This window comes from Tenrec ecaudatus, chromosome 9 (genome assembly GCF_050624435.1).
Source record: "Tenrec ecaudatus isolate mTenEca1 chromosome 9, mTenEca1.hap1, whole genome shotgun sequence".
In the NCBI taxonomy this organism is placed as follows: domain Eukaryota; kingdom Metazoa; phylum Chordata; class Mammalia; order Afrosoricida; family Tenrecidae; genus Tenrec; species Tenrec ecaudatus.
In genome coordinates, this window is record NC_134538.1 from 158,805,908 (window position 1) to 158,820,879 (window position 14,972).

Below are 14,972 nucleotides of genomic sequence, written 5' to 3' on the forward strand. Positions count from 1 at the left end.
GTGGTACCCACCAAATTCACCCAGATGGGTACACTAGACAGGGAGGACAGCCTTCCCCTAGTTGCACAATTTGAGCAAGGCACATACCCTACAGCATTTTATGCTGTTGTTCCACCCGATCAGTTGGTTCTGTCTGACAGTGACCCTATGCTGACAGGAGACAGCACTTGGCCCCACACGGTCCTCACAGTGGTTGTTCTGCGTGTGCTCATTGTTGCAGGCCCCGTGCCGATCCACCTTGTGGACGGTCTTCCTCCTCGTGGCTGTCCTACGTTTTCTGATTCAATAGGCGTGGAAGGGGAACGTCTTATTTGAATTTCATTACAAAAGATTCTAATGATGACGTTCAGTCCTGCTGAGGAGGGCTAGGTCTTGCTGCCGCTGCTGGGTTGTCCTCCACGGGAGGACTGGTCCGTCATCCCATGTGGAGTGTAAGATGCGGGGGCAGCTTACCCAGCAGCAGAAAGCATCAAGTGAGAGTTTTATTCAAGCATCCAACCACTTCACAAAGGGATGAAGCAGGTCCCTTCTCCAGGTGAGGACACCTTAGGGATAGATACGCTATGTTTTGCCTTTTAGAGGGAAGAGGCTCTCTCCCTCTTGAGTTGAGAGAAGACTCTGTCTAGGGGAACATTTCTTGTTTTTAAAGACACATCCAAAGGGGTGGGGCCTGCAGCTCTGTCAATGGTCAAGCCACTTTCTAATTAGTTGTCAAGTTCATCCCTGGGTCTCCTGTAGGTTTCTTTCTAATGTATCTCAGGATTACAGTTCTGTGTCAGGATGACTCCAGTTCCACCTTAAGATGAACGTTTCCCAGGCCAGAACTCTGGACCGGATGTCTCAGGGTAAGAGCTCACCTCCCAGCCTGACCCCAGGGTGAGGCATTGACCAGGGTTGGTACGTTAGGATCTGTGTTCCTTCCTGGAGCAGACAAAATGCTCACTCCCTTCGGCCATTCATGTTCATTCTTAGCAAACAGAAGGCTTATTCCCTTAGCAAACAGAAGTCCCTAGCCTGTCCCTGTCACTAATTCCTAGCGTATGCTTGGTACCTAGAGGACGCAAATGGTTGTGCTTAATTGCTAACCTAAAAGTTTGCAATTTGATCCCACCCAGTGGGACCACAGAAGAAAGCTTTGGTAGGCTGCTTCTGTTAAGGTGTTGGCCAATGAAACTCCATGGGGGGATTCTAATCTGTAACCATGAGTCCGAAGCCACTTGATGGCAACTGCCAAGAATCGGTAAAGCCTAAACATAATGCCTTTGGGTCCGTTCCATCTCATAACAACCGGGGTGCTGTCTGCACACTGCAATCGCAATCCCTCACAGTCTATTTGGGGACCCCCAAGATCACCATTGGCTAAGACGACCCTTAAGATTTTATCAGCTTTCGAATTCTGTTACGTTTTCTCATTCTGGTTATGGGCTGTAAGTCGTATGGTTCCTAGAAAGGACCTGGGCTCCTTAGAGAAATGGCTGATTCCAGACCCGGGAAAGAAACGTATGAGATGAGCCTGGGCCATCATGTTAGCAAGGGCACCATCAAAGAGGATTATGGTAGAGCCAACTGGACTCTGGAACCAACTTGAAGAGGCTCTGCAGGCCAACAATGGGGCCACAGGGAAATTAATAGCCAAATGAATAACTACAATGGATGAATGCAGTGAGATTGTGTTTGAATCCATGAGTTCATGCAGATTTTGAACAAAAAAAACCTCAGGGATCCTCTTTAGCAAATTCTAGGGGAGCCAGCCTTTCACGTGTAAATCAGTAGACAGAGGAAGGGGCGCCCGGGTGGGCAATGGTTAAGTGCTCAGCTGCTGATGTCAGTGTTTGTGATCTGAACCCACCAGTTGCTCTGTTGGAGAAAAGTCCCAATGATCAAGTCCTATAAAAATCACCTCCCCTAGGAATCCCTACCAGGCAGCTCCACTATCACATGGGTCGCGATAAATTACAAATGAACTCAATGACATCCTAACCACAGCAGCCAATCAAAAAAAAGAGTCAAGTATGGATCCTACCTTTCCCAGATGAGCCTAATAATGGATGAAGGGAGATTTCTCTCCATAGGATTTTCCCAGCTAATGAATGAGTAAAGAATGATGAAACCAGACTATCACTATCTCAAACCTTGGTTTAATAATGGGTGTGGCCATTTGCTCCCCAATGGCTATTGACATCCCACGAAGGGAGCAATGGCTACACCCATTATTACATCAAGTTTTGAGGCAGTGATATTCTGATTTTATCATTCTTTACTCGCGTTGCACCGTCCATGCAGCATTCTTGTCAGAAAAATCAAACCTGAGACCCATCAAGCCTCTGGATCTCACACTTAATGTACAGGAAGTAATACAAGAGTGGGAAGACAAGTGCAGTTACAATCAACAAAATCCATACAGTGGGGAAATCTGCAGAACGGCGTCTACTGGCTTCACAAGTCATCGGCAGCACAGTGCAAGGGTAAATCTTACTTCAATGTTTCCTGGACTGGAACAAAGAGTGAAAGGTTATGAAACAGTACAGGGACTGGTAGCATGCACTAGATATTGGATGTCACGAGGCACTTATTGCTAATGTATTAGGTGTGTTGGTAGTCTTTGGAGTACTTTATTGGGGTTAGGTGCAGTGTATAAATCAAATTAATGACTCGTTCAGCATCTTACACACAGATTGCTTCATGCCGTTGGTTGTCATATTCACAAAGTGTCAGAACTGTTATTTCCATCTTGGGTTCTCTGTTCCATTTGCTCAGTGTTCTTGCTCCTTCCCACCTTCTTAGCTTTGCTTTTGAGTAAATGTTGCCCTTTAGGGTGCACGTGGTCGAATACGCTGAGAAACACGTTCCTCTCAGATGGCATTGTCCACCTGATGGGCCAGTCTATCCAGTGGCCCAAAGGTGACTTTAGTAGCTTTGGTTTTGTGTTAGGAGGATATCTAGGGGCCATAGTCTCAGGGGTCCCAACAGTTTCTATCAGACCAGTTAAATCTTTTTTTTAATAATTAATTTGAATTCTATTCTACACTTTTCTCTGATTCTATCTGGCACCGTCTATTGTGATTCCAGTGAGGCCGGCTAGTGGTGGTAGCTGGGCACCACCTAGTTCTTCTGGTTTCCTTTGGACTGATGATCATGCAATTACGGGTGTGTGTGCGAACTTACTTTGCTCTTGAAAAGTCTACTGAAGTATTTTCAGAGTGAGAGATATAAGATTTACTTCAAAATAATCTAGGGGGTTGTTGGTTGTGGTTAGGTGCTATTGACTTGGTTCTAACTGATAGCAACCATATGGGGGTCAAACTCAAAACTCAGATTCACTGCCTCTGGGCTGATCAGGACTCATTGCAACCTTAGGGCAGGGTAGAATTACTCTGTGGGTTTCTGAGACTGCAACTGCTCATGGGAGTAGAAAGCCTCAGCTCTCTCCTATAGAGTGACTGGTGCTTTCGAACTGCTGATCTTGAGGTTAACAGTCCCACTCATACCCCACACCAGGGGACAGGGCAGCTAAAACAAGAGTGGCCATGAGTTAAGGATGTTTTGGCCTAGGCGAGGGCTACACAGAGGAGTGTGTGGTTAGACTCTTCTTTCTACTTGCATACACATGTGAGATTTCCCATGACGTATTCTACTGGCCTTAGCTGAGTATTAAATAAAGCCCCAACTCTAAAACTGACCTTCTCTTTCTCTTTTTAATAGATGGCAAGAAAGAAGTTTACCAAGCTGGAGATTCTTCTCAGTGTTCTTTTGTTGGTCATGTTCATCATCTGCATTCCTCTGATTGTTCTTTTAGCCCAAAAGTCTTCAGAGTCGAAAGGTAAGAAAGAGCTTATCCGAAACAAGCCCTCAGTCATGGTAACGAAGTCATCCTTCTACAGTCATTGCCTGTGGGCGAGCTTGCACCTGGGTATGGGGTTGTGTATTGTATATGTATGAGTGCCCAGAGAACTCGCTGCCATCCAGTTGATTCCAGCTCACAGGGCTCCTCTAGGACAGAGCAGGACTGCTTTGCAGGGTTCGGAGGGTGAGAATCTTTATGGAAGTCGACTGCCTTATCTTTCTCCTGTGGGGAGGCCAGTGTGTTCACACTATTGAACTTTGTGGAAGCAGCTCAATGCGTAACCCATTGTGCTGCCTGGGGGCCTTTGTGTGTGGGTGGAACCTCTTTAAATGGCGGGGACTCTACCACCCTTCACTGCATGCAGTTCCGAGACTTTCATGTCCAAATTCTACTGCCACAGGGCAGGACTCCACATGCGCGCGTGAAATCTATTGGCTAAATTTTGCTGAATAGTCCTAATTCTATTAAGAGTGATACAGTGCCTTTCTATGAAAGCAGGCCTATGAGACCCAAAGAGGAAAGCCGAGCCGCACAGACCCAAACCCACTGCCAGGGTGCTGACTCTGACTCTTGGTGGCCCTGAGTGGGCAGAGTGCTGCCCTTTGATTTTCCGAGACTGGAACTCTTTATGAGAGGCTGCTGTCTCCTCTTTCATCTTCAGATCAGCCCAAGGGTTCGAACTGCTGGCCTTGCAGTCAGCGATCTAGCACGTAACACCCTATGCGCTACCAGTCAAATTAGAACACAATTCATTAGTCTTCTAGGCCGCAGCGTGGTCCTTTAAAACAACACAGAACCTGACAAAACTCGACTGCATTTGACCAAAAGTTTACGAAACCTCTTCTAGTCAAGAAGGCCTTTGGACTGTTCAGAGTCGGAGCTGGGTCCTTCCCCGGCTCAGCGGCCCGCTTCCTGGGACCTGAAGGCTGAGAGGTGGATAGAAGCAAAGACATCCAGTCCTGCCCCCCTCGGCCGCTCTCAGCCACAGCAACACCAGCTTTTCATGAGAAATGAGACTCAATTACCTGGAGGGCTGTTCAGCTCCTGACATTCTTCCACTTTAAAGATGAAACTGATGGCCCTCGGCAGGAAGTGGAGCAAGGGGGCGGGTGCTCAGTTAACCCGCCCCCCTTGACTTGGGAACCATCCTTGTGCAAATGGAGACCATCAGGAGCCCATGCTTTGTCTCATCACCATTGTCTAGTCCTTCTAGCGGGCCTTCAGATGATCCCACTCCTTACTTGACATTGTCATGAATGTGCCTTTCAGAGGACGTGGACATCGGAAATCTGAGAGCAGAGCTCTCGCATCCTCCTGGCCCATTTCTAGATGGGACGCTTTGGAGCTTTAAGGGACTTTAGTGTTATTTTGCTGAAAGCAAATCTAATGTGAATCCCAAACATTCATGTGTAATCTTTTATTGTTCAGTCCTGGCAAAGGACACTTTCTGGATTTGGGTGATAGCTTTTACGGAAAGACGGGCCTGCCGCAGGTGGCGGTGGAGGGAGCGCTGTGACTGAGGCAGAGGAGGTGAGCGACGAGAGTCAGGCGGTTAAGTGCAGGGGTGCTGGGTGCCAAACGTGTACTGTGGCAGCTTGCCAGGACTGGAAGCATAGGACTCGAGCAACATTTGATGTGTGGGTTTTTTTTTTTGTAAAGGACAGAGAGAAAGCATGTTACACTTTTGGGGCATACAGACACTTGGCTTTTCCCACTGAGAGACAAAAGCAACCTCTAAACCCCCAAAAACCAAACACAGTGCCACAGAGTTGAGCCGGCCCACAGTGGCCCTGTAGGACAGGGTAGAGCTGTCCCTGTGGGCTTCCGAGACTGTAACTCCTTATGGGGGTAGAAAGTGCCACCTGTATCCAGTAAGCAGCTACAGATGCAACCCAAATAAATGATGTAGTTATGCCCCAATATCTAAAACAAACACACGTACACACACACACATTTGCCTTGGCCATTGGGCCGTAGTCTGTGGGCCCTGGACCCGAGGAGGGACACTTGACTCACACCTACTGGTAGAGTCCAACATTCTTCTCTTGTGGGCACTGTCTCCTAGGAGTCAAAGGGGGTAGAACAGGCTGGTCCAGGCATGCACAGAGGCAAATCCAGCTGCAAGAACAAACCGAGATCTCCTGAACGGAACAAGTCCACTTGATGACACCGGTGTGCAGCTGCCTCCACAGTGGAACTGATGTCCTTGGGCGAGTCTAGAGCTCTGGGTTATGACATGCCTGCCGGGTCTGCACTGTCTGATGGCCATTTTATGTTTGCTTCTGTGACAGCCCCAGATCCTGGATCCAGCGTCCCCCCTGACTCTGCAGCGTGCCCCGTGATAAAAGAATCAGAACGGATCAACTGTATCCCTGACCAGACACCAACGAAGGTTTGCCATGCGCATCTGCTGTGTGTTTAGCAGTCGGTGCTCTCGGGCAGCGTTTCTCTACTCGTAATGCCTGCAGAGTTGGCACTGCAGCCAGCGGTGGCTCTGGCGAGGGCCTCCATCATGTGTGTAGGGCTGTGGCTTAGGGATCATAAGACCCGGACATTCCCCTGGGTTCCGGGGTGAAGCCACCTAGTTGAGTATGAATTTCAAGTAAGCAGTGAGTATGATTTTAGCGCAAGGATGACTCGTGAAACCGTTGAGACTTACTGTGTTGGAGGAAGTCAGTCAGAGGCTCCCTAGAAGCGAGGATGGTGAGACTGTTTTATGTACTTTGGACCCGTTACCAAGAGGAACCAGTCCCGGGAGAAGGATCTCCTACGTAGCAGAGGAGCAGCAGAAAGAGGAAGGCCCTCAATGGGATGAACTCCAGTAACTGCAACAATGGTCTCAAGCACAGCGGTGGTTGTGGGGCCAGTGTAGGGCCGGGCGGGGTTGACAGCTGTGGTCCCTGGATGGCGATGAGTCAGAACCGTCTCGATGGCACCGAACCAAAACAACAATGATGCCCACGAGTGTCCGATCTGACCTGGCCACCCTTCCCAGTTAGAGTTCTCACTGTCTCTACCACCGCTGCCCTTTCTTGCCCCCTCTCTTTGTTTTTCTCGCAACTTTCTAAGGTCCCAAAGGTTATCGAGACTCTACAATAAAAAGGATGGAAAACATGATTTGAAATAAGGACAGAGTCTCCGGTGCTGGGCAATGGAAGGGAGAAGGAGACTAGCTGCAGATTAGAGATAGCACCGATGGGCAGCACTTCTGCTTGCTGGGACTTCTGTTTCCTGACCACCATAACAGTCCAGTGGGGACAGCTGAATACAGGGTGCATGGTCCACACGGCAGGCATGGCTCACTTTCAGATAAACATCTGAATGGAAAGCAAAACATGACTTTCTGAGGGCAGTCCCCTGGCTCTGATCAGCGGGCTCAGGGTGAGGCTGGTACCTGCTGTTCCATGTCTTTCTCTCCCTCTTTTTAGACAAATTTATTGGGGGCTCTTATAGCTCTTATCACAATTCATTCATCCATCCATTGTGTCAAGCACATTTGTACATATGTTGTCATCAGTTTCCAAACATTTTCCTTCTACTTGAGCCCTTGGTATCAGCTCATTCCTCCTCCCCTCCTCTCCTTCCCTCATGAACCCTTGATAATTTATACATTTTTCCCATGTCTTACATTGACCCCTGTCTCCCTTCACCTACTTTTCTGTTGTTTGTCCCCCTGGGAGGGATTATATGTAGATTATTGTGATCAGTTCCCTCTTTCTCCCCCCACTTCCAGCTCTTATTGGTACCAATGTACATGCTCTGGTCTAGCCAGATTTGTAAGGTAGAATTGGGGCCATGATAGTGGTGGTGGGCGGGGGGCGGGGGGAGAGGGAGGTGTTAAAGAACTAGAGCAGTGGTTCTCAACCTGTTGGTCACGACCCCTTTGAGGGTCGAATAACTCTTTCACAGGGCTTGCTCGATTAATAACAGTAGCAAAACTGTAGGGATGAAGTAGCAACAAAATTAGTTTTATGGGTTGGGGTCACCACAATATGAGAAACGGTATTAAAGGGTTGATCTATATTAAAAGGTCGCAGCATTAGGAAAGTTGAGAACCTCTGAACTAGAGGAAAGTTGTATGTTTCATCAGTGCTGTACTGCATTCTGACTGGCTTATCTATTCCTTGTGACTCTTTTGTGAGGGGATGTTCAATTGTCTACAGATGGGCTTTGTGTCTCCACTCCACCTTCCCCCTCATTCACATTGATATAATTTTTTGTTCTGGGTCTTTGATGACTGATACCTGATCCCATCGACTACTCATGATCACACAGGCTATTGTGCCTCTTCCATGTGGGCTTTGTTGCTTCTCAGCTAGATGGCTGATTGTTTATCTTCAAGCCTTTAAGACCCCAGATACTATATCTTTGGATAGCCAGGCACCACCAGCTTGCTTCACTACATTTGCTTATGCACCCATTTTATCTTCAGTGATCGTGTCAGGAAGGTGAGCATCACAGAATTCTGGGTTATTAGAACAAAGTGTTCTTGCGTTGAGGAAGTACTTGAGTAGAGACCCAATGTCCATCTGCTACCTTAATACTTAACATATAAATATATGTACATAGGTCTATTTCTCTATCATTATATAAAAACATATTTACATATATACATGCCTATATTTAGACCTCTATAAATGTTCTCTGCCTCCTAGTTCTTTCCTCTATCCATTTGCTTTCCACTTGTCCCACTATCATGTTCAACCTTCATTCGGGGTTCAGTAATTCTTCTTGGCTACATTGAACTTGATCAAGCCCCACCAGGCATCCTATGCCCTCCTCACCATTGACTTTAGATCACTTGTTGCTCCCGTGCCTCTGGGTTTTTTGGCATCCTCCTTCCATTTCCCCCCACCTCCCTCTCTCCAGTGTCTCTCAGGAACCATTGATTATGTTGTTTTCTCCTACAAATTGTTTATCCTGCCTATCTTGTCTAGATAGACCATCTCTCTCTCTTAATCTCAGTAATCTGGAACTCCCACAGATGTTCCTGAGAGTTGGAGTGCTGATATATCTCAGTGTTCTCAGTAACAATATTTTTCCTGGTTCCTGTTAGATACTAAATCTTGCTCAGTGAATTATCCTTCCTGGGGGTGGAGTAGGGTGATGGGAAGGTAACCATATAGAAGGAAGAACATCAGATGCACTATCTTGGATGTTTCTCATAGGCAAAGGTACAAATGAGTAAATGAACATAAAAATGAATGAGACATGAAATGCCCACCAACTCCCAGTTTCCTTTCTGCCTGAGGCCTAAAGGCGAATTCAGAGAATTTGAATAATGTGGACTGCCTCAAAGGAAAAGAAAGGAAACCAGGTTATTTATTGAACTACCATATTGATAACACTGGGTTTTGACTCAATGGGAGTGAGTTTGGTGTTTATTAAGAGTATTCCTAATGAAAACACGGAGGCAGCAATGATAGCTGAAGCTCACCATGAATCAATAAGTGCTGGGGAGAGTAGGCAGGCTGGGGATGACTTAGTCTTCTTGGTGGATGACTGAGTAGCTCGTTGCCTGCCACAAACTCCTGCAAACCTAGAGCACTAGATATCCTATCTAGTTGTGCCTAGACTGGACCACAGCTTCCCGATCCTAATTATGTAGTGGTCCCCTGCCATCCAGTGTGATCGTTAACTTTATATGTCAACTTGGCAAGATCATGCATGAGTCTCAGAGGTTGTCTGGCAGTGTGTAATGATGTAGCCATCCCCTATGATATCTGATATAATCAACTCCAAGATGAGATCTGCTATAAGAAGTCAGTCAGTTAAAAAAGCATGCCTAGATGTTGTGGAAAAGCTCTCTGCTGGCATTTTTCTCAGTCTGGATCTTATTACCCGACTTCTGACTCAAACCAGCAGCCTACTGTATTGACTGCCAACCGTGGGATTCACCAGCCTCCATAGCTGTGAGCCCACCATAGGACTTGCATAGGGATTACCAGACCCTGCAGCTATGTGAGGCAGGAGACATCTCCAGGACAATCTCTGGACATGGGGTTCGCCAGCCTTTACGGCCACATGAGCCATTTCTTTGAGATAAAATTATATATCCTCCCAGTGCTATTAAGTCATAGCGGGGGCCCAGAATCCTAGGTGCTGATCCTGGTTTGGCTTCTGAAGGACTCTGACTTGGAGAGGCCATCGGGAAACATTTCTTTGCAGATTCTCAACTTCCTTATCTATGAATGAGGCAGTGGACCCAGATGCATTTGCCAATTGAGATGCGGCCGCTGAACACGTTTCAGGCACAAGCAGTTAGAAATGCCTTGAAATTGTGCAGATTAGTGCTCTCCAAGGTCCCACCACATATTCTCTGAATCCTGACTGCCATCCGATTTTGAGGACAAGAGGCCAGGGTCATAGTCTGCAGAGGTGACCCACACCCACTGCTGGTCAGCCAATTCTGGCTCCTAACCACCCTGTAGAGCAGAGTGGAACTGCTGCATAGGGTTTCTCTATGGAAGCAGACTGTTACGCCGCATCAGTCTCCTGCAGCGCGGTGGCAGGGCTAACTACCAGTCATTGGTTAGCAACAGGGCACTTAACCATGGTGCCACCAGGACTCCCATAGAAACCTGGTGTGCAGCCATGACATGCTGGTCCAGAAGTGGTTGCTGACAGCGTCCACCTTGAGATAGAAGGAAGCAGCCAATGTCACTTCCGGACACCAACTCAAGATGCGCACCCCACGAAATAGTCTACGACCCATGTCACTGAGATGCGAGTGACCTCACTCATCACTTCCTTCCTCCGTTCATTCGACTTGATGCACAATGGAAATAGCTAGGGGGCGTTTCCGTGACTAGAAGTGATTTGAAATTCCTGCCTCATCAAGTGCTTTCCATCCTGAAGCTGTTGGAAAATGGGACAGGTTTCCCCCAGTCCAGTCCTTTCCCTGGAATCAAGGCTTCCTGGCCCTGCTGTTTTAGCCATGGCTGCAGGTTCCTCTGACAGTTTAGAAGATGAAAGCCACACCCCTGGCCTCAAATGGACACAGAGAAGCTGGATACTGGCTTACCCACTTCCCTTGCTTATCTTGCCGGGCCTTATCTGCACCAAGCAAGTCTCTCAGTGTCATTTTTTTTCAATGGCGTCTGTTCGCTTTCGGTCTCTGTGTCATATTTTGGCGATTCTTGCAATACTTGTGTTTTTCATCGTGCTCCATAGTGTACAGATGAATTCACCACTCGCTGGGAAGCAAAGCAAACAAAACACCAGTGTGGCTCATGTTACTGCAATCTCTGCTTTCTTGCTGCCGTCCCAAACTGGAACCCGAGATGCCTCCGCGATCTGCCTATGCTTTAAAGGTGTATTCGTGTCTGTATCTGCCATCTAGTTGCCTGAACAAACGCATCCCACACTGTCGGATCCCCTGCAGCTCTGGGCTGGAGCTGCTCAGAGAGGAAACAGGTGTTCAGTGGTGGTGATCTGTGGGGTCTCCAGGAAGTGCCTTCTGGAACTGCATCTCGAGGCTGCTCACCCTAGTGTCTCTTCATCTGGAAGCCCTGTGGAATTGTGCTTGCTTCACGTCAAAGCACACACACGGGCCTGCACTGACACACACGTGGGGCACCGTTTAGTTGGTTTGTCTCCTGCACAAGGTTAATGTTTTCTTGAAGACTCCCCCCCTTTTATTACATTGATTATAAAGTTGAAGAGACTTTAAGTGGCCCTTTAACTCATTCCCTTGTCTTTGATTGATACATTGTTAAAAATGCTAGTCTGGAATTTTTTAAAGTGAAAACTCCAACATCCTTTGTTTGATTCAAATATGGAATCCCTGGATGGGTCTGCAAGCATATAAGCCCCATTCTCCTCCCCTTTTTTAGTTTGTTCAATTTTCACTTTAACTAGTAAAATTTTATTTAAGAACCATTTAGATGGGTTGGTTTAATGGCAATTAATGCACATGATTTTTTCCCCCGACTTTAATCCTAAACAAGGATTAAAATCCAGTTGGGTGTCAAGGAAAGATTGCTTTTTGCTGTAGTGAGAATGGAGATTGCATTTTCTATGTATGTCTTTATGATGCATAAACAAATTTAGTTTGGTTTTAAAGCTTTCCAATAAAGTTGATTGCCATTTTGATTTTAAGCCAATGTCCACATAAGTGAAGCCGCGCCCTGCAGGTTGGAGTGTAGACTAGAACTGTGAGCTAGGTGTTCGTGCATCAGCTTGAGGGTGGTGGCAGGGGGGGGCTGTGGACAACCTGCTCCGAAGGGAGGTGGTGGGAAGGACACTGGCTCAAGGAATTGGGATGAAGGGTCTGCCACTGAGTGGAGTGAAGTTCAGTTTCTCTAACCCTCCACATCCTAAGCTGGCCCATGAGCTCTAGGGAATGAAACGAGAGCTCAGATGAGACATGTTGGGCTTCCGTGGTCTGCAATAGATGGGGTTCTTTTGACAATTTCTCTCCTCGGTCTCAGACGCTGTGTGACCAGCGAGGCTGCTGCTGGGAGACTCAGGGAAGCTTCAGCGCGCCCAGGTGCTACTACTCCAAGAGTTACGGCTATCAAGCGGAGGGGAGCGTGACCAACACGCCGGCAGGTAAGGCTGCAGGAAGGTTCAGGATGCAGGAGCCAGTGGGCTTGCGCCTCCAGCGAGAGAGGAGTGCTGCTCAGCCCGGCCGCTCTGTGGTGGGTGCAGGTGAGAGGCGGGCATGGTCGGAAGCCGGGTCCAGCAAGAGTGGACTCTGGCTCTGCCACAGCTTGTCTCTGCTCCAGGCTTTGCCTACCAGCTTCAGGACCTCGGGCCATTCATTGACCCGAACTCCTTTGTTCCACCTTGATCAGGATGGTTCTGAAGGCAGGCAACCCCGCCCACTCCTGTTTCTGACTCTGTTGCTGTTGTGTTGAGCGGGCTGTGAGGCCCTCTGGCAGAGCAGAACCACGCCCTGGGGGCTTCTCAGCCAGAGCGCCATGGGAGCAGGTCAGCGGGCCTCTTCCATGGGACCCCTGGGTGGGTTCTGCCACCTCTGCGTCAGTAGTCCCTCATCCACTGTTGACACCACCTGTAGCTGTTGGGTGGGTGCCATAGAGGAGGCTCCGACTCATAGGGACTTTACGTCAACAGAATGGAATCGTGTCAGGTCCTGCACCACCCTCACAAGTGGTGTCCTCGCGGAGCCTTCTGCTGTACCCCCTGGGACAAGCCGTCTTGTTGAAGGCCTATCTGTATTGCTGCTCCTACGTCACCAAGCATGATGTCCTTCTCCAGGGACTGCTCTCTCTCGATTGTATGTCCAAAGCAGGGATCTCAATCGAAAGCAATTTTCACCATCAGGATGCACTTCAACTCTATCAACATATTATGGCATCGACCTACCCGTGAACAGGGTACCCCTGTCTTCCCCCTCACCCTGAAATGCAGGGAATGATAATGGACATCCTGAGGAATGCCAGGAGGTTACCATGTAGGGCGTTCTTAGCATGAGAGAAGAGGTGTCTCCCATGCTCCCAGTGGCTCTTGGCTCAATGAACTCTACCGCCTTGAGGTCTCCAAGTGCACCTGATTTAGGGTGAACTAGTGACTTGGTATCAAGGTCTAGGAACCCCTGTCCCATCCCAGGAAGACAGCTGAGAAGGAAAAGTATGAATTGAGACCCCGAGGGTGTGGCTCACAGGGGTCTGGCTCACACAGAAGGCTGAGGGGGTGAGGGGGGTTCCGGGCTGGTCCTTGTGGGAATTTTTCAATCCGATTTCGTACAAGAGACACTTGGGTTTTCAGATAAGCTGAGGCCACCCTCTAGCCGGTGGTCTGGTTCCAGGTGGGCTGTGTGGCCAGCAGAGTGTGCATCTATCCCTTCCCTTTCTGGAAAAAAAAGCAAGGCTTTTCCCAGCCCCCTTCACCAGAACGCGTCGTTTTCCCATGGCGATTGTCTGCAAACCTGCAGAGCCCGTTATGGAAATTCCCCTCTCTCGTGGGTTAGGGTTCACAGCTCAGCTGAGGAAGTTGCCCTCACCATCCGCATTCGGAAGCAGTGTCCAGAACGTCCTCCTCACAGCGGAATACCAGACCTCCAACCGATTCCACTTTAAGGTGGGTTTCCCATTTTTTAAGAATCTCTCTGGGGCATTCGTGTGCTGTGCCTGGAGGCTGCAGTTCCCTCAGAACAGAGATGTTTGCAAAGGGAGATGGCTATTTCTTTATTTTGGGACTGCTAACTTCAAGGTTGGACCCCTGGTGGGGTAGTGGGTCTGCTTTGGGCTGCTAGCCTCAAGGTTGGCAGTTTGAAATTACCAGTTGCTACATGAGAGAAAGAGGCTTTCTACTCCTGTCAATCAAGTTACAATCTCGAAAACCCACAGGGATAGCTATTTCTCCTATAGGTTTTCCATGCGTTTTCATCAACTTGATGATAGCGCATGAGTATGACTACAAGGCCAGAGCTTCGAATCCCCCAGCCCCTCTGCAGGAGAAAGAGGTAGGTCTTTGCTCCTGTACAGATTAACAGCCTCAGAAATCCTATATAGGGTCGCTCTGGGTTCAAACCCACTCATAGCAGTGGGTTTGGATTTTGTACCTTTTATTCATATTCAGTGCCCCTGCCCATTCTTCAGTGAGATAAGTACCAAAGCATCTATTATATAGAGTTAATTTGTGAGCTTTGATGTGGATGTGTTTGCCATTGATACCATGTGAAATGTTGAGGTGGGAAGTAACAACTTAGCATCAACCCCAAACCCAGCTCAGTGCCATCGAGTCAATTCTGACTCATAACGACCCTGTAGGGCAGGGTAGAGCTGCCCCTGCGAGTTTCCAAGATTATACCTCTGTATGGGAGTAGGAAATTCCAGCTTTCTCCCACAGAGGGGTTCAAACTGCTGGCCTTGTGGGTTGTAGTCCCAACGAGTAACGACTACACGACTTCAGCTCCTTACTTACCACCGCTTTGAGAATTCTAGGGGTGGCCTGCCTTTTCAGAGTTGCAGCGTGTATTCCTGTGTAAAGACTGGTTTTGCCCAACCAGTGGCTTGTGTGGTGTACAAAGTCACAGTGTTGGGTCATTGTGAGTCACTTGGATTGGCTGGTGTGAATGGTATCGTGTTGTTGGATGAGGGCTAGCTGTTTGAATGGGGTGGTACGTAGTGCCACAGCAGCATTGGTTTGTATGCGAGTTCCT

The 14,972-nt window shown here is 48.3% G+C and overlaps 1 protein-coding gene across 1 annotated transcript in view; it reads left to right on the plus strand.

Annotated features, from left to right (window-relative positions):
• Positions 1–3,702: 3,702 nt before the first annotated feature.
• Positions 3,703–14,972, plus strand: part of MGAM (maltase-glucoamylase) — a 70,694-nt gene continuing 59,424 nt past the window's right edge. The window contains exons 1-4 of the mRNA XM_075557417.1: positions 3,703–3,820; positions 6,136–6,236; positions 12,277–12,397; positions 13,779–13,888. Of these exons, the coding sequence (XP_075413532.1) occupies positions 3,703–3,820; positions 6,136–6,236; positions 12,277–12,397; positions 13,779–13,888 (450 nt within the window). The remainder of the gene's footprint in view (positions 3,821–6,135; positions 6,237–12,276; positions 12,398–13,778; positions 13,889–14,972) is intronic.